The sequence below is a fragment of the Hibiscus syriacus genome, unplaced genomic scaffold (genome assembly GCF_006381635.1).
Source record: "Hibiscus syriacus cultivar Baekdansim isolate YM2019G1 unplaced genomic scaffold, ASM638163v2 tig00116971_pilon, whole genome shotgun sequence".
Lineage (NCBI taxonomy): Eukaryota > Viridiplantae > Streptophyta > Magnoliopsida > Malvales > Malvaceae > Hibiscus > Hibiscus syriacus.
This window is the reverse complement of record NW_024063495.1, coordinates 6,613,334-6,632,619: the sequence shown is the minus strand read 5'-3', so window position 1 is coordinate 6,632,619 and position 19,286 is coordinate 6,613,334. Positions and strand designations below refer to the sequence as shown.

The window sequence follows — 19,286 nt, the reverse complement described above, 5'->3', positions numbered from 1 at the left end:
TTCCTCTTCACTCTAGCTAGACACCAAACCCCAACCGTTTTCCTTTCTCTCAAACCTTTACCCAGTTCTCTCTTCTTTTCGCCTAACCCTACGCGAAACTCAGGCCTCCGCCGTAGCAACCACCGTGGCTGCTACCTCCAAATGACCCCAGCGAAACCCAAAAGCCCCGATGAGTACCTAGACCTCAACTCCTCATCTTTTTACCAAACCTTAACCCTAATCCTCTCAAAATAGTCCATTCTCTCCCTCACCGTCGAACCATACAACCACTGTGGATTTCACCCCTCAAAGGCCCCGATGAGGAGACAAAGCCTTATGACAAATCTAACCAGAAACCCAAGCCTAACTTTCCCGAAAACCAGACTCACACCCAGATGAAACCAAATGACGAAACAGAAGAGGAGAAGACATCTTACCCTTGGTGACTCAACGGGGTTTGGTTTTTCAAACGATGATGATGGTTATTCTCTTCGACTCCGGAAGGTAAGGGTTACTTTGCTTTGTTATACGAGATTTATGATTGATTTTGATGATTGATAGACTAACGTTCTCTCCTCGTTAATGATTCTCGCTCAAATGGTTTTTTTTTGTTACTGCCTTTTGTTCCTTCACCCCCCTGTTGTTACTGAAAATCCCCTCTGGTTTTTTGTTTACTCCTCATGTTCGTCCGTCCCCTCTGTTCGTTGATAACCACTCTGAAAAAATCGAGCCCCTTGATAATGGCCTCCTTCTTTTTGTTGATTTTTTTGTTGTGGTCTCCCCCGGTTCCTTTTGCTGACCGAGCCCCCTCTATTGATCTCTCTGTATTTCTCCCTTTTTTTGTTCTTTCCCCCTCTTTTGTGCTCTCATCTTTTATCTTTTTGTTGCATCCTCTCCTCCCGCTGATGGAACCCCCCTGTTGTTATCAATACCGTATTTTGTTCTTGGTTTTTTTGGTTCCGTGCTCGTGTTTTCTCTTCTTGTTTTGTGTGTTTGCAGGTCACGGGCGGCAGCTGTGGGGAGCCGAGCTGTTGTTCGGTTGGGCGTGCGTGATCTGGCAGCGTGGTGGTGGCTTCACGTGGGTCTGCAGTTGGCTTGGGAATCATGGAGAGCTGGGAACCGTTGGATCTTATCAGATCCAACGGTCCAGGAGAACCACAAGCTAAAAACCCTAACGGGTTTTAGGTTTTTTACACTTGGGCCTGGACTGCGAAATATTTGGGCCTACTTGTTAGGCCAGTCTGATCCAATCTATTGTAAAATGGACTGTAACACAAAAATAAGACATTAATTATTACTTATTTATTTATTATATATTTATATATGAGTAGGACAATATTTATTCGTACTCATCATACTCGTATGCATTACAAATACAAAATGTGTGACCCCTACGACACCATATTACTAATAATTTCGACTAATATCAATCTATAGACTCGATAACAACCGAAAAAATATAATAATAGAAAAGGATATGCATATAAATTCAAAAGGCGCCCCGGACAAAATGAGCATCTACAAATGCGTTGTTGTAGGTAGAGTGCTCAGGTTCAAGCTAATTTCCATGATTATTATTGTTGTTATTAAATGGTTTACTGTAAAAATAAGTGTTCAAAGTATGTCTAAGGTGTCTAAAGAATTTTTCGTTAAAAATAAGTGTTTAACGTTTATGATGTTACACTTTTAAGTGTTTGGATTGTAAGGCCCATTAAATTCGATCATTATATGACATGTATCAGACTTATAAAATTTTAAAAAGTTTTATTTTAAAATATAAAATAATAATTTATTTGTAAAAAATTCAAAATTTTCTTAAATCTAAAAAAAATCAAAAACTTTAAAACCCTAATTCCAAGCCCTTCTATTCACGTCAACTGTTGTCGATGTTGTCTTGATCGTCGGCCACTTTATCTATCTGGATTTTAACGCACGACAAAAGGAATCATCGCTTGAATCCTTGGAATCATCGTTGTTGGCCGGAATCACTTAGTTGCTGCAATCGCCCATTTTTCATTGCAATCGTCGCTTTAAGCATGGGTGTTTGACCGTTAGGTGTTCGGGTGATCGCGTGTCGTCGGGATTTTGATCAGTTGGCAGTGTTAGTGGTAGCCAACAATGGTAATGGGATTCAAATTAGAGTTTTTTGAGATTTTGAGTTTTTTTTTATAATTTCAAAAAAAAGTTTGGTTTCTTTTAAAAATAATAATTTTGAGTTTTAAAAAAATATATGTCTGACACGATTAAGATAATTGTCGAATTTAATGACTGTTACAGTGTATACATCTAAAAATGTAATGAAGAAAACAATTTGCATTAGTCTTAATTAGGATACCTTAATTATGCCCTAATTAAAAAATGATATCTTGACGAAAAAACAAAAAACTTAAATCAAGATTAGGATACCTGATGCCATAATTAGGGACAATGACAGTTTAATAAATATCTTCATCATTAGTCCTAAGTCGTAATATATAATTATGTAGTTGTTATGATAATTACATGTCTAGGAATGATCTACTAATTCACACTAACTCTCCTTGTAAAACTTAGGGACCTTGATTTTACTTTATTGTTGTATTAGAGATGAATGCTGTGTTATAATCCATTTGAATTGGTCCTATTTTTTTTTTAAAATAGCAGATTATGCACAGAAGAAGTGATAGAATACCTTTCAACCGAGATGCATTAGTGTATGTGAAATGAGTTTGTGAACTAAGATAATATTTAAATAAGTATGTTTGTAGAATATTCTTTAGATTTAGGTAATTAGAAAGTATTTGAAACCTTTTTTTGTGCCCTGGTTATTCAAGGAATTTGTCCTAATTAATTTAGACCGATTCATGTCGTACATCTGGTTTTGGTTGATGAATATTTTAGTGGAGATTTTTTCAGATACAAGATCTCGAACTCAAGACCTACTTAAGTGATATTAAGTTGCTTACCACTTTAACCAATCCATGATGGTTGGAACTTATTTTTGTGTGTATATAGAAGACATTAATCTTATTAAAAGAAAGAAAATATTCAAAATTACAATGAAAAACTTACAACTATAAACATAAACTAAACACATAATTAAGACATTTTCTTATAACTATTATACAATAAACTAACCACTTGAGAACATACAATGACCAAGAAAGTATTTGAAGCTTAACCTGCCATCATTTTCAACCAACATATTAATTTCCCTTTAAAATTACTTGAATACATGGACGAAGTAATGTATAGGGTTGGAGCCATTACCCCTAACTTTTTTATCATTAAAAATTATATAGGGGTAAATACTTATTTAGATCTTTAAACTTTTATTTTTTTATTGTTAATTATACCTTAATCCTTTGAATTAGAATCTTGAATTAGAATCTTGGTTCCCTTCCTGCTAGAATAGCTCAAAACTGTCCCATAACGTTTATCACCCGTCCCTGCTCTTTGAACCAACATCCAGATATCATTCAGCAGCCACATACCTTTCTTTCAATCTCATGGAAAATTCTACTGTTTACTTTTCTTTGAAATGATAGCACTCAAACTATATATTACCTTATAACTGATACGGTCATTAACTCTTAAATGATAAAAAAAACTATATAGACCTTATTTCATGCATGGACGTCATCTTCTTCCTTTCACCACCCTCTACTTTTCTCAGAAACTTGAAGACTTTCCTTTCCATGCAGGAAAGCCAATTAATGGTATTTTTTCCTGCTTTTTATGGCCAATAACAAAAGACAAGCTTTTGGTCTTAATATGATCCAATCTTTCTAACGTTTAGTTCCGTGGTGGCGGGGTCACCTTGAAAACCCATTCCCGGGCTGGTTTCAGCTGTAGGTTCCATTAATGTCCAACTTTTGAATCCGTCAATTGTCTCACAAACCAGCCTTGAATAATATCCGACCATTTTCTGCCTCAAATTTCTCCAATTTTCTTTTGTCAAATCTCAACCATCTGCGGTTTCCACACTCTCTCAAGTTTCTTAGGTTGACAAAGCCGAAACACATGTATTTTTATTCCAAGGCTTTGACGCCATCATTTCTCACATCGGAAGGCGAGGCAAAAGTGAACCTTTCTTCTTCCTTTTACTGTTTAACCACCAAAACCTGTTGTTTTGTATTAATTTAATGTACAAAGAAGTCCACCACCTTTCAACTTATTCTACACCATTCATTTGAAAATATGCATAGTTTATTGGCCCCACATAGTTTCCTTAGGTGCGTTTGGTTCTCATGAATCTCTTGAAATTACGAGGAATTGAAATCTAATTCTACTAATTTTTCATGTTGGGTTCAAGTTTTTCAAGGGAATTAGAATCCCTTATGGCTTCAACTTTCCATCAAATGAGGGAAAGTGAATTACATCTATTCTATGATGAAATTCAATTCCGTTGTTGGAGGGAATTAAAATTTGACCATATTATCCTCATCAATCTTTTAGTAACTTATTCATATATTAAATAAAAATATTTTTTTATTATTTCGGGTCGGGGCGGGTTTCTAATTCATATATTCGGGTCGGGTCGGGTAAAACTTTATTTTGGTCGGGTCGGGTTGGTTTTTTTAAGTGTGATATTCGGGTCGGGTCGAATTCGGGTTTAGGGTGAAAAATACCCGACCCGAAAATATATATAATTTTACCTTATATATTTAGGAATAATTACAATAATACCCCTCTATATATAATTATTTTCAATTAAGTCATTGTTTTTATTGAATAAAAATAATTTTTTTATTATTTCCGATCGGGTCGGGTCAGATTTCTAATTCATATATTCGGGTCGGGTCGGGTTTTTTTAAGTGTAATATTCGGGTCGGGTTCGGGTTTAGGGTGAAAAATACCCGACCCGACTCGACCCAAAAAATATATAATTTTACCTTATATATTTAGGAATAATTACAATAATACCCCTATATATATATATATATATATATATATATTTTTCAATTAAGTCAATGTTTTTATTGAATAAAAATATTTTTTTATTATTTCGGGTCAGGTCGAGTTTCTAATTCATATATTCGGATCGAGTCGGGTGAAACTTTATTTTGGTCGGGTCTCGGATGGAGGTTCCCTTGTTCTCGGGTCGGGTCGGGTGGACCAAAAAACCGACCCAACCTGACCCATGACTATCCCTAATTGAGATGATTTTAACTTATTATGTTTATTAGCATGATTTTTATAATTTATTAAAATGAATAATCAATCAATAAAATTAATTTTTTTTATTTTTATAATATATTACTACAGTTAATTTATAAAACAAACTAAAATTAAGTAAAAAAAACAAGCTTTCATTATTGTTTTTGTCTTTGTTTCCCTTTTCAAACTCCAATCACAATCATTTCACAAACTAAAAACTCAAACGCCATCAACTCTACAAGAAAACAATTTCCTTCAACGACTACTTCTTCCCATTTCTGATTCATACCATCCCTTATTGCTTTTTCCTCAAATGCATCCACAAAAGCTGATGAATTTTATAATGATCTTGTTTGTCACCTTAGCAATGGCAACTGAAACCCTATCCGTGGACTTGCACTTCGAGGCTTGTATTCCTCGAAGATGTTGTAATGGTCCTGATATAAGCTACCCTTTTTGGATTTTCAAATAACAAGAATCGTTTTGCGGATATCCGAACTTCGAGATCACCTGCAAAGATAAAGATCCTATCTCAAGATTTCTGAGGAAACTTACATCAAACAATTCATTGCTTGTTGTCAATGCTGTTGTTCACGAACATGATTGTCCGACTCCCCAACGAAATGTTAGTCTCGATCGAACTCCGTTCAGTCTTAGTCCTGATAATGTCAATCTTTCATTTTTGTACAATTGTGAGGAGCGACCAAAGTACCATACATATCCGGTAAATTGTGCTAGTAATGCTTCTTTTCATTCCTTTGCTGTTTTCCACAAAGAAGCCTTGGAGAATACTAACTATTCGATCAAGTCATGCCGGACTCTGATCGAATCTCCTGTGTCCATAAGCAACGATGTAGTTTCGTTAGCTTATTAGAAATGAATTATACCAACGTCTTGAAATTGGGGTTCGTTTTGAACTGGACTGCACATAGTTGCAGCACCTGTAAGAGAAGTGGAGGCCGCTGCAGTTTCGGTTATACTGATGAATTCGTTTGCTTTTGCTCATACGGACCTCATCCTAAGACCTGCAAAGATGGTAACTTCGTAGGGAATACATCATAACTCTACCAAGCTTCCATCCATTACTTCATGTTTTTTTGTTGTTATTTTTCTTCATTTTAGCTTCACTTAATTTTACTTGAGAGGTAAGTTATCAGTTATCTTTCATTTGCACTTTTGACTTGCAGTGGCCACTAACTTCATAGGCAAGTCTAATATCTAACATTTTCTTGAGTACCCTTAAATTTTAAACTGCTGGTAATTGACCCTTTTTCGATATATTTAACTTCATTTTTTTTCAATTTCAGGTGATGATTTTAACTAGGAAAGAAACTGATAATAGGTAATATGATCCCCTGATCCTCCTCTGTTTCATTCTTAGACAGTTTGTTGCTTCATGCATTTTCTTTTTCACCGGAATGAAATGAAGTTTCGATGTGAAAAATACAAAGGTTTCTGTGCCGGTGCTGCAGGCATACTGATCAGCTGCGTCGCCTTCTATTTCTGGCTACAACGTCGCCGTGGCAAAGAGTTCTTTAAATGGTCTTTCCTAACAAGCAAGAGTCCGCTCTTTGGTGGTCAATTCTGAGAAGGGTTATAGCTTTGCTTGCATCCATGTATTCACCTATGAGGAACTTGAAGAAGCTACCAACAATTTCGATTCCGATAGGGAACTCGGTGATGGAGGCTTTGGAACTGTATATTATGGTAAGAAAAACTTTTTACTCGATAATCAGTTTGTCGAAAAGTCATCGTTTTCATTCCCGTCTTCCTTAACTAGGCAAACTTCGAGACGGCCGTGCTGTTGCTGTTAAACGCTTCTACGAGAACAACTACAAGAGAGTTGAGCAATTCATGAATGAAGTTGATATCATAACTTGGTTGCGCCATCAAAATCTTGTCTCACTTTATGGAAGTACCTCTAGGCACAGTCGGGAACTCTTGCTCCTATACGAATATGTTTCAAATGGCACGGTTGCAGACCATCTTCATGGTGAACGTGCTAAACCAGGGGCACTCTCTTGGCACATCCGGTTAGAGATAGCCATAGAGACAGAAAATGCATTGAGATATCTACACGCTTCGGATACCATCCACCGTGATGTGAAAACCAACAACATCCTCCTCGACAACTATTTTCGCGTTAAGGTCGCAGATTTCGGCCTGTCTCGACTCTTTCCGATCCACGTTACACATGTTACCACCGCTCCACAAGGGACTCCTGGTTACGTCGATCCCGAATATCACCAGTGCTATCAGCTCACTAGCAAGAGCGATGTATTCAGCTTTGGGGTCGTACTGATTGAGCTAATATCATCGAAACCAGCCGTGGACATCATGAGGCACCGCCACGAGATTAACTTGTGGAACATGGCGATCAACAAGATTCAAAACGGAGCATTGCATGAGCTAGTGGATCCGTCTCTCGGATTCGAAATGAACAACAAGGTTAGGAAAACGATAACCGGAGTGGCAGAGGTGGCTTTCGGGTGCCTGCAGAATGAGAAAGACATGAGACCGACAATGGCACAAGTGTTGGAGGCTTTAATGGGAATAAAGAATGAGGATTACAAGAAAGAAAAGGCAGAAGAAATGGATACGTTCCCAGCAGAGGAAGAAGGTGGGTCGTTGAAGAGCGGACCGTTGCCTTCTCCAGATTATGTGATGTTACAATGGGTTAGTAATGGCGGTTCTTCTACAACTACAACACCAAGTTTCTAAAATTCCACAAACACATAGGTTAACATCTACTTACACAATATAAAACTAACGTGAATATATTCTCATTTCTTACGTTAATCTCAACCATATATTTTCACTCATCTAACAATACTAAATCTATATAAAACTAAAAGAATTTTATATTGTATAACATGATACATACATACATACATATATACATACATACTGGTAAATGAGATTTATGTAAATATTATCATGTATATGTAAGGATAAGGCGTGAATGAAAGGTAAACTACAACATCATCATTAAACTTTTAACGGAGAGATATCAAAATGAAACATGAATTAAATATTAAATATTATTTTGAAATAAAATAAAGTTTGAGTACCAAAATAGAATATAAATAATAGTTTAAATACTAAGTATGTAGTTTACCCTTTATTTTTTGGCAGTGTATATTGTAATGCAAGTATAACAATGGAATCTATTTCTTAGTTTTATGAGTGTTTTCCTGCATAGCATTAGAAGTTAATACACTGGGCCCTGAACTTTGCAAGTTTTGTTAAATTGGCTCTTAACTCTTTTTAATCAAATTAGTCCCTGAACTTAGCACTTTTATTAAATTAGCCCTTAAACTTTTGGGGTCAAATTGCTCAACTTTTGATTTACTTTTAAAAATATAATTAAATAAAATATTTATTTAATAAAAAATAAGTAAAATGATTAGTTTGGTGCATTTTATTTAATAGAAAACAAAGGCCAAGGAGTATAAAAGTCCCTAAACTTTTTTTCTTCAAAAAAATCAATTAAATCTCTTTATAAAAAGTACATCAATTAAGTTATAAGCCCATTGACTAATAAAATCGTCGGTGATTACTATTGTGTAGATATTATGGTCAACATGTGAAGGATTATTAACGTATCATAGAGGTTTAATTGATTTTTTCCCTATAAAGTCAAATTAACAAAATGACGACTTGAGTTTAAGGTAAACTAAGAAATTTGGTAGCATCTAAACAACTTAAATAAATTTAATACTTTGTTTTTAGTTAAAAAAATTATATTATATATGTATATTTAAATTTAGTTAACGTTAAATTTAAAATAAAAATAGATCTAATACTTCGTTTAAAATAAAAATAAATTCAATACTTTGTTTAAAATAAATTTCTTTTATAAAATGAAAATATATTTTATTTACAATTTAAATTATAATCAATTGAGGAATTTGGTAGCTACTTAGTTATTAACGGTGAAACGGGTGGTGATACCGTTGAATTAGATATCAGCAGTGCTATCACGGCAACTCCAGTTAAAAAGAAAGGTAAAATAAGACTTCTGAAGCTCTCTCTTATAAATCTACTCATGAATTTTCAGATTGTGATACATCTTTACCACCAAAGTTTCCTCCACCTCCTGCGAAGACTGTTCTACCGGTGAAGTAAAAGGCTTCCCCAATCAAGGCATGACAATCGACCCTGAAATCCACTGCCGGGACACAACAACAGTAGCAGAGGAGGCTTTCCAGAAAAAAACACACCAGTGCAGTCACCTCACCAAAGAAAGGGAAACGTGTTAAGCACACTGCAGGAAGAAGGATCTTGTGAAGAGACCAACAACAGCAACATCACCACCATAGAGATTCTTGCCTCTTAACTTTTATTTTTCTTTTTAGTTGTTTATTTTATTTCTTTTGTGCCATTGCTTGTATTCATTTCATTAGCATTTCGTATTTTGCATGCATTGGAGACAGTACCTCTGATTAAATTTGAGGGTGTTATTCTTTATTTTTATGTTTGTATGTTTAGTATTGCATTACAGCCTTGTTTATATGTTTGTATGTCCTAGTATTACATTACTTACCACGACATTTAGATAGTTGAAACTATTAAACTTATGTACTGACTTATGATGAGATAATTATCACGACAACCGATGTCCTGAACTTTTAAACTTAAAGGCTAGTTTGAGATTGAAATGAGGATAATTGTGATGCTTTGACAATTTAACATTGTTGTGAATGTTTGATTTTTGGGTAACCTTAGAAAATTGTTTTTTATTAAAAAAAATTGAATAAATTGCTATAGGTGTCTATCTAGCGCTAGCTTATTGAATAAAATTATTGCAGTAGTACTTTTAACTCCAGGACCTATCGTTGCTAAGACTAATTTAGTGCACTTAGTTTACACTTAGTAGGAAAGATAATCAAATTCATGTATGAACAAATGAAAGCCTTCACACGATGACTTTACTCAATAGGCTAGAGGGTTCGTTGTTTGCTCTATCTTATCTTATTTTTAGGTCTGGGAAAGTAGTTGTGATGAACCAAAGTGCTATTTGACTTGCCATGAACATTCAAATAAGTAAACTTATCATGGGAATTCACTCGACAAAGTCACGACTTTTCGTTGCTCTTCCTTTTCATTATTAATTGATTTTCTCTGCTTAATCTTTTAAACTTGTCGTGACAGCACAAATTATTGTGGCAATCAATAGTTTAATTTCTCATTTTTACTCTTCATTTCATTCACTTAATATTTCTCTCATCAAATCTTATTTTCCTGTGTAGTACAAAGACGCAAAAAATACAATCTCACAAATTCCCGTAGAAATGATCTTGATCTATACTATTACTTAGGACGAGTAAACTTGCAACAATTGCATAGTATTAAAATCACCCAACACAGGAATTCTATAATAATTTAAAAACACGTGATTCAAATTTAATAAAAGGTAAATATAAGACAAATGAAGAAAATTATGAACCAAATCATAAAACTGTCAAAATATTTAAATTAAATTTTCAGTCTCGAACTCAAAAACTAACTCGATAATTCAAATTGACCCAAATTCAGAATTGGAAAAAAAATCACTGGTAGAGTTTTGTTCCCTAAGATCTCGTGTAAAACTTCTTGTAAGCATCTTATATGTTTCGTGATGTTAAATTTTAGTTTAGCTCAGCTGGTGAAGAGGGAATGGAAATTGATTATGTCCCGGTTGCTTAGTTTAGCGGATGACACCACATGATAAGTAAAATCAAGAAAGCTATAAATACAACATGAAGTGTTTAAAATTTTATATATGATTCAAAAAATTCGTAGTACTTTTATAAAAACGGTTCATATCAATTCAATAGATTTGATAATTTAATTGATTTATTCAATTACTAACATATAAATCGAACTCACAGAAATGTTCCTAATTCTACATTTCTACTGAAAACGCAATTAATAAATGAATAAATCAAGCCTATATGCATTCTACGAGGTAAAAAATACAAATTTTTTGATTTGAAATAGTTGTATGTAAAAAAGAAAGGAATGAAAACTTAACAATAACGTTATAATTAACTCATAATATCCCTACACCATTTAATGCAATACCATATTATCAACGAAAATAAAATCCATCCATTGTACAACCACTTTGTTCGGCACCACGTTAGTGTCAAATTTAAATAAAATACCCAAACAAAAATGCAGTTTTTCAGGAAAAACAAGAAACAAAATACGACCAGAACGATACCACATTTGTAAAACGACTTTATTTATGCCTCTGCAACTGGGAACTCGAACACAACATCCTTTCCAGCAAGCTTCCGGTACACTGCAGAAAAGGTCTCGAGCTTATACTCCGTGTTATTTCGTTCCTTGGGGTCCAAAAGTACCTAATTGTAAAAATGCGTTAGCATTCAAGACAACAATTGAACCACACATATACAGATATACAAGGATTACAATTCTTTCACTCGTCAAGATTAACAGCCTACTAATTATGACGGCGGTTTGTACCTTCATTATCTTTGATCCATCAATTCTGTATCTAATGCGCTTCCCAACAATCTCAGCAGGTAAAACAACATCTTCCAGCATTGCTTCATGTACAGCAGTCAATGTGCGGCTGCGAGGCCTCTGGGCAGCAGAACCCTTCTTTGGAGGTCTCAATATCCTCCGAGTGGCAATAAGAATCACATCCTATAAAATATACATAAACTAAGTTTTTAAACTTAAACCAAAAACATGAACATCATAAATAAAGAATACAAATTTTAAACAACAAAATAAATCACAAAGATATGTCAATTTATGATATAAAACATGATTTAATTCTCATCTTTCCATCTGGAGAGAACAATTCCACTGATGATAGCATCTTACGCATAGCATACAAATTAAATTGTTACAAAAAATTGCACAAAATGATTATTAACTTATAATAAATTGTAAATCAAATGAACCTATCCATACTTCTTTCAAAGGAAAAAATGTGAGGGAGAATTTCTCACCTTGCCACTGAACTTCTTTTCAAGTTCCCTCACAAGCTTCACATGAACCTTGCGAAAAGCTTTCCTCAATCGGTAGGGGACATGGATAACAACAGCTTTCCGGCTTCCAGACACATCAATTTGGCTGCATGTAAACAAATTACACCAATCATATGAAGGACACATACATAAGTCAATTTCCAAATAATGCATCTCGATAACTCATGTGTACATTGCTGAATTAATGTAGAGATCTTTGAGGTCACTTTTCAGATCCTGGTTGGTATTCTCCAAATCGACAAATGCCTGTTACAAACAAGCATACATGATTTAATCATACTCATGATTACACTTTTTTAGGAAACATTCAAAGTGCAACAAATATTAGAACATTTTAAAACCTGGGCAACAGATTCCTCAAACTCCGTTGGTTCAACATCTTTATCCTTGTGGATCTTCTTCCTTGACGTATACATCTTCAAGATCTGCATCGTGGGATCATTTAGGGTATGGAAAACGATGAAAATGAATTTTTAAACAACATATTGTAAATAGAAATAAGATTGAACTTGAAACTCAAATGCCCAAGTTATTTCAGTGAGAAATTTCAGAAGCTAAGCTCCAGCTTTTTATTCTATGGTTCAATTTATGACCAAAATTATTTCACCATATTCAAATTCAATAACAAGATAGATACTTCATAACAGCAAGATCAAAACAGCATTTGTTTTGCACTTTCCTACAATTATTTGCTTAGCAAATAAACAGGCCACTGTAACAGAAAGATCAACAGCCCTATCCCTGTTTAGATGTAGGACAGTAGGAGAAACCTTAACAAAAACACGAATTCTTAGGCTAAATGAAAAGCTGTAACTGAAAGAGAAGAACAGGAGAGTAGAAGAGGAGGCACTCTTTGAACGATATTGCCGATTGAGAAAAGTCCTAGGGTTTCAAGATAAATTGACTATTTATAGTGTGACCTTGAAGGCCACGATTCTTTATTTCACACGTGGACGGCCTGATTAACATTGACGATCATCGGAAGCTAAAATTTGAACCGAAATTTTGAACTATCTTTTTTTAATGGGCCTCTTTTTGATTTTATGGGCTTTTTTAGAATATGGATACTAAACTCACTTGTTTTATTCCTTTTTGAATTAAATTTAATTACATAATAAAAATATATTTTGTTTACATTTAATTATAAAAATAATAATATAAATTGTATTTTTAATTTAATATTTTTAAAATAAATTTATTTATTTGGAAAGACTCGAGATTAAAATTAAAGAAAAAAAACTAGAATCGAACCTCAATCTGATTATATTCATGGACATCTCTAAATGTAATCCCTTGAACATATTAAATGGACTAAATTTTAATTAACTTAGTTTCATTTATACGGTCATTAAGTTAATCAATTAAATAAATTTGTTTATTTGTTTATGTTTCAATTTGTTAATTTGTTTGAAATGTAATACTCTATATAATTTATTTTATGTATATTTTGACATATTTATATAATATAATAATATATTTGTATCATATTTATGTTATATTTTCTATTATTTTTTAAATATTATAATTTGTTATCGTTCATATATATACAATGGAGGACAATTTGCTATATACAATCAACAATATCCTCAATCGAACAAGTGACCCCTGTAAACTGCATACAGTTACGTTCTTTCCAAATGCTATATAGAAAACCAGCCCAAACAAACTAAATAATACAAACAATGAGTGATTTTCCCTTCAAATTCTCCTTTGTCCAATACAAATCTTCATCCCAACTCGAGGCTCTACGTTGCAGTCTACAAACCTGCATCACCTTTCCCCAAACACTATAAGAGTAACAACATTCAGAGAACAAATGGTTCTTAGACTCCTTGAAATGGCAGAACACAGTGGTGGCTAGTGAGGGCCACAGACCCCAAAATTTGAAAAATTATAATTTAAGCTTTTAAAATTTTAAAAATATTTAATTTGGTCCCCATACAATTTTTAAAAATTCATATTAATCTTTAATTTTTTTTTGAAAATTCTTAATTAAACCCTCCCATAATTTTTAAAAATTCTCATTAAGCCTCTCAAATTTTCAAAAACTTTAGTTAGACCCCAATTTTTTTTGAAAAAAATGTAAACTGAACCCTTCAAAATTTTCAAAAATTTTAATTTAAACCTCTAAGTTTTTTAAAATTTTAAGTTGGCCCCCCCAAACTCTATTATCAAGTTTCTCTACTGACTCCCTGCCAACTCCACATAAACTACATCCTTTTTCCTTTTCTTCTTTTGTGTTTCTATTTTCTACTAAACAATAGTGGTGAGATTCCAACGGTAAATGTAGCTCATGTATTGGGGAAAAAGACCTGTAGTTGCACTCTTCCAAGTTCCAATGACTCAACCTTAAGGGGTGTTTGGATCAAAGAATGTGAGATTCCCATGGGAATGAATCCATATTTCCATAGGAATGGAATCCATATTTCCATAGGAATGGAATCCACATTCTCATGTTTAGTTGGCCGAGAATCTCATTCCCGGTAATATTTTATTACCAATAGTAGATTTTTTTGGGTATATTATCGGGAATGTTATTACCTCCATTTCTTTAGGCATTGTTGGATTACCGGCATTTTGGACTAAAATGCCCTTAATTTTTTTTTCAAAAACATCATTCTTCTGTCATTGAATAATAAAAATTCTACGAATGTTAAATTACAAATTTATCCTTAAATTATTTTAGATTTACAAAAAAGTTTATAATTAAAATTTTATATGAAGTTCAGGGATTAAAATAAAATTTTACCCTTTCATTAAACCTTTTTATATTTTCAATTTTGTAAAAAATATATATATAAAATTTATGAATTTAAAAATTTTAAAGAAAATATATAAATATTTTCTAACTTGTTAAAAAACAAATATATAATAAGGACAATTTGGTCAAATATACATTCCAATAATCTTTTATTCATTTAACCAAACACGATAATCTTACATTCCTGCTAAACTAACCAAACACAAAATACAACATTCTCAGTAATTCTATTCCCTAGTACTCTTATATTCCCACTGATAATCTTACATTCCATGAACCAAACGCACCTTAAAAGTAATCATCTTCTTCCTAAGTCAAAGAAATCCTTTTCGAGGGAGGTGAGTTTGTGGACGAAACACATCTTAATAGTGGCTCAAATTCAATATATGATTAGTAGACTAATGGGAAATCCAGGGCACCAAATCCTACTACCTATCAATATTGCTCAAACTACATCCAAATTTGGACAAAGGCTTTCATTTTCACAACGTTGAGAATTTTCAATACCTATAGTCTATAAATTTATACCACTTTATCTTGGTTTGTTATGGAAGCCTAGCAATTCATGCCTTTTGTAGAAATAAAAATTAAATGTTGTTGCCCACTTGCCAAACACACATCTCACATGCATTGGCTTCACTTACTTTAATTTTTCGTTGTCTTCAACTTGAATATTACATTAATTTTTTCATATTCATTTATGAGTTGTTTTTTGTTTTCATTAATTTTATGGGTTAATAATATAAAAATCTTAAATTTTTTAGGAAAAAACAATTTTGTCTTTAATTTTTTTTACTCCCCTTTAAGTTCTTGTAATGATAAATTAAATTAAGTCCTCGAATTAAAAAATTACATAAATTAAGTTTTTTGACAAATTTTTACTATTAAATCTTATCGGTTTTGAGTTATCTGCAATGTGATACACTGTGTTGTCACGTGAAATTTTAATTTTATTTTAAAAAATATTTTAAAATCTTAAAAAATTCTATTTTTAAAAATATTTCAAACTTATAAAATATGGATTTTTTTTTATTTTTTTTAAATTTATAAAATTTATTTTAAAAACTAAAAATATTAAACATTTTTAAAATTAAAAAAATATTATTTTTTAATAAATTCTAAAATATTAAAGAATTATTTTAAAATTATAAAATATTATAAAATTATTCTAGAATATTAAATAATTACTAAAATATTTTTAAAATATTTTAAAATTCTAAAATATAAAAATAATTATTAATAATTATAAAAAATATATAAGAATTTTTATGAGTCAATATAGTTGGAATGTGAGCTACCTATATGACTTGATATATTACAGATGTTCAATCAATATATTCATGTAATTACAATTTAGATTATAATTTTAGACTTAAGGGGTGACTAAAAAATATTTTTTAAAAATAAATAAAGATATATATATTCTCCAATATTGTAATTTTTATTTTTATTTTTCAAAATATAGTAACACATATTTTATTTTTCAATCTATTGCACATTGAATAGTAAATTGAAAGACGGTAGGATTCCAACCCATTTTCATTGTTCATATAATTTGTTTGAATAAAAAAATGAGAGATGGTTGCCATACAATCCGTCTTCACTATTCACAAAAAAAAATAACTACAGTTAAAACGGTGTGTTTACAAACCATCTTCATTATTCACAAAAAAGAGCTACAGTGAAGACTTTGGGATTACAACCCGTCTTTATCATTCACAAAAAATCAATCCACAATACACTGTTAACCCAAAAAAAAACTGACACGAGTCAGCGTGCAGGCAACAATAAATTAAGGAGGCAAGTAAGGGTAAGTGGTATTTATTATTCAAAGAAAATAAAAAATGCTTTCAATTAAATTGTTTAAAAAAAAGGGTTGTTAGCAGTAGCAGGCAACAACAAGAGGTAAGCAGTCATTGGAAATTTAAAAAGCTGGTGTAGTATGGTTGTGGATTGATGGATGGAAAAAATATGGTTGAAATTTAAAAATTTTGTATTAAATAGGAGAGATTGTTGAAGTTAATTTAGAAAAACAATTGTAGAAGCTGAAGAAATAGTAAGTAGAAATTAAGTAATATTATATCGCTAATTTTTTTTTAATTTTTAAATCATATATTATAGTTAATTTGATTGTTGATGATGAATGTTACTAAAATTTTAATATTATGCATGTAATTTGAGAAGAATGAAAAAATTGTAAAAGAAAAAGAAGAAAAAGGAGAAGAAAGACAAGGAACAAGTAGAATCTACTAGTAAGTAGATGCATATTTTATTTTTTAATTGTGATATTATATCGTTAACTTTGGTTTTAATATTATGCATGTAATTTGAGAAGAATGAAAAAATTGTAAAAGAAGAAGAAGAAGGAGATTTTTAATTTTTGAATTAAGTAATATTATATTATTAATTTTGTTTTTATTTTTTAAATTAAATATTATAGTTAATTTGATTGTTTATGAATATTAATATTTATGTAGAAAAATTTTGCATGTTATAGTTTATTTTTTAGTTATATATATTTATGATGCAGTAGTGTATTTTTTTAATTTATTTTTAAAGTAATTTATTGTTTTTATTCTAATATAATACAAGTAATTTTGAGAAGATATAAAGAAAAAGGAGAAGATTTAAAACAAATTTTGGCTTATATAAAAAAATTAATTTATATAATTTGAATTTAAATTTAAAATTTCTTAAAAAGATAGAGCAACAAAATTAAATTTAAATAAAAAATATCTAAATTTTTTATTTCTAACTTAATTATAATTAGATTATTAAACCATTAAAAATAAAAATTATATAAGATAAGATAATATATAGATATTTTTTTGTATTTAAAATGTAATGGAGGAATATTATTTTTTATTTTATTAAACCTTTAGGGATTAAGTGTGTAGTTTAATTCACTTTTTTTGAATATATATAATAAATTCATGATATTTTTAAAAAAAAATTAGATTCGATTATTTTATTCTTATTTTTAATAAAATAAGGTCTAGAATTTAAATTTACATTGCATGTTATAGAATTGTTTAAAATTATTAGTGATTAATTAATTAATGATGATTAATTAATATAATTTAGAGTGAAAAAGGAAGATATAAATAAAATGTATAGCCTCAAATTTTCAACTAGTAAATTTAATTTTTAATATTTTAATTTAAGTAATATAAATATTTATATTTTGAATAAAATAAAATATAATTAATTAATTAATTTAACCTTTTTATTTTGATTATTATAAATATTTTTTAATTATTACTAATATTTTATAAAAATATTGATATTTGTAATGTAGAGTTGGAAGTTGTTAGAAGGATGACAGATCAACCTCCTATATTGAGGTTACAAAATGAACACATCAATAGTCTTATATCAAAAGAACTAGTATACTTATTTATTTCTTTATTTCTTTATTAAGAAATAAATTATGTAGTTCTATGTCTCACATGATCTTATTTGAGGTTGTTTGTATTCATTACATGACATTGTGGAAGTATTTCAACGTCGAGGGATGGGAAATAATCACCCACACAAACTTATTATTCCATTTTTAGATAATCATGCCACATTTATTCGTGGCTACAAACTAATCACTAGATTGATTATTATATTAATTGAAAGTTGGAGACCAGAAACCCATACTTTTCATTTACCATGTAGAGAATGTACAATTACTCTAGAAGATGTGGTCACGCAAATCGGGGTCCCGATAAATGGGAAGCCATTGATTGCTTGTACTGATCTTAATGCTCAGGAGTTTTACTTAAAATATTTGGGGAAGGTACCATATGGGAGAGATATGAAAGGTTCTCGTATAAAAACGACTTGGTTGGAGAATGAATTTAAAGTCACTGATTATAGTACAGGTGAGGAGATTAAGCGTGGAGCTCGAGCATATCTTATGCAACTCATTAGAGGGATATTGATGCCAAATAGTTCTAGTAATCTAGTTCGCACACAATATCTCCAATTTATGAATGAGTTTTGGGAAACTGTCAGTTATAGTTAGGGATTGACAATATTAGCCTTCTTGTGCAAGGCCTCTTTGTTAGAAAATGGTCAAAAGAGAACGAGCGCTAATGGATGCCTTATTATTACAAGCTTAGGCTTGGTAACTACTGCCATTTTTTACACTGATTACCCGAAGTTTGATTCGTTTTCCTCTTATTGAAAGGTAATGTTTTGATTTTAATTTAAAATTTATTTACTTTATTTTAAAATATCTTTCATCTAAAAGAAAAATTATCAAACAAATGTTTGTTTAGCATATTATTTGTTTGCAGATGGTGTGAGAAAAAATAAGACACAAATTTAGTGCACAACAATGTTAGAATATTTCGATCGATGATTGATTTATATTGCAAAGATCAGGTATATGAATGAAAAGTTAATTTCAC

The 19,286-nt window shown here is 31.3% G+C and overlaps 1 protein-coding gene and 1 pseudogene across 3 annotated transcripts; one reads left to right on the top strand and one right to left on the bottom strand.

Moving 5' to 3' along the window:
- The first annotated feature begins 451 nt into the window (after positions 1–451).
- On the top strand, positions 452–7,839 carry LOC120191873 (annotated as a pseudogene).
- Positions 7,840–11,289: 3,450 nt separating this feature from the next.
- On the bottom strand, positions 11,290–12,992 carry LOC120192178 (40S ribosomal protein S7-like). 3 transcript variants are annotated; one of them, XM_039195010.1, is made up of 6 exons: positions 12,896–12,992; positions 12,467–12,550; positions 12,298–12,371; positions 12,087–12,210; positions 11,593–11,775; positions 11,290–11,468 (listed from the first exon to the last, which is right to left on the bottom strand). In XM_039195010.1, exons 2-6 carry the CDS (start codon positions 12,539–12,541, stop codon positions 11,349–11,351), a joined length of 576 nt encoding a protein of 191 aa, XP_039050941.1. In that variant the 5' UTR covers positions 12,542–12,550; positions 12,896–12,992; the 3' UTR covers positions 11,290–11,348. The 3 variants fall into 3 exon arrangements, with proteins under 3 accessions (XP_039050941.1, XP_039050943.1, XP_039050942.1); XM_039195012.1 differs by having other exon boundaries at positions 12,976–12,992; XM_039195011.1 differs by having other exon boundaries at positions 12,940–12,978.
- Positions 12,993–19,286: the final 6,294 nt, after the last annotated feature.

What these genes read in the sequence shown, in the direction of transcription:
- LOC120192178 (XM_039195010.1), bottom strand. Translation starts at nt 12,541, where the DNA reads ATGTATACGTCAAGGAAGAAGATCCACAAGGATAAAGATGTTGAACCA. An exon ending in TTGAGGAATCTGTTGCCCAG is followed by an intron (nt 12,372 to 12,466) that starts GTTTTAAAATGT and finishes TGTTTGTAACAG; the next exon opens with GCATTTGTCGATTTGGAGAA. An exon ending in AAAAGAAGTTCAGTGGCAAG is followed by an intron (nt 11,776 to 12,086) that starts GTGAGAAATTCT and finishes TATATTTTATAG; the next exon opens with GATGTGATTCTTATTGCCAC.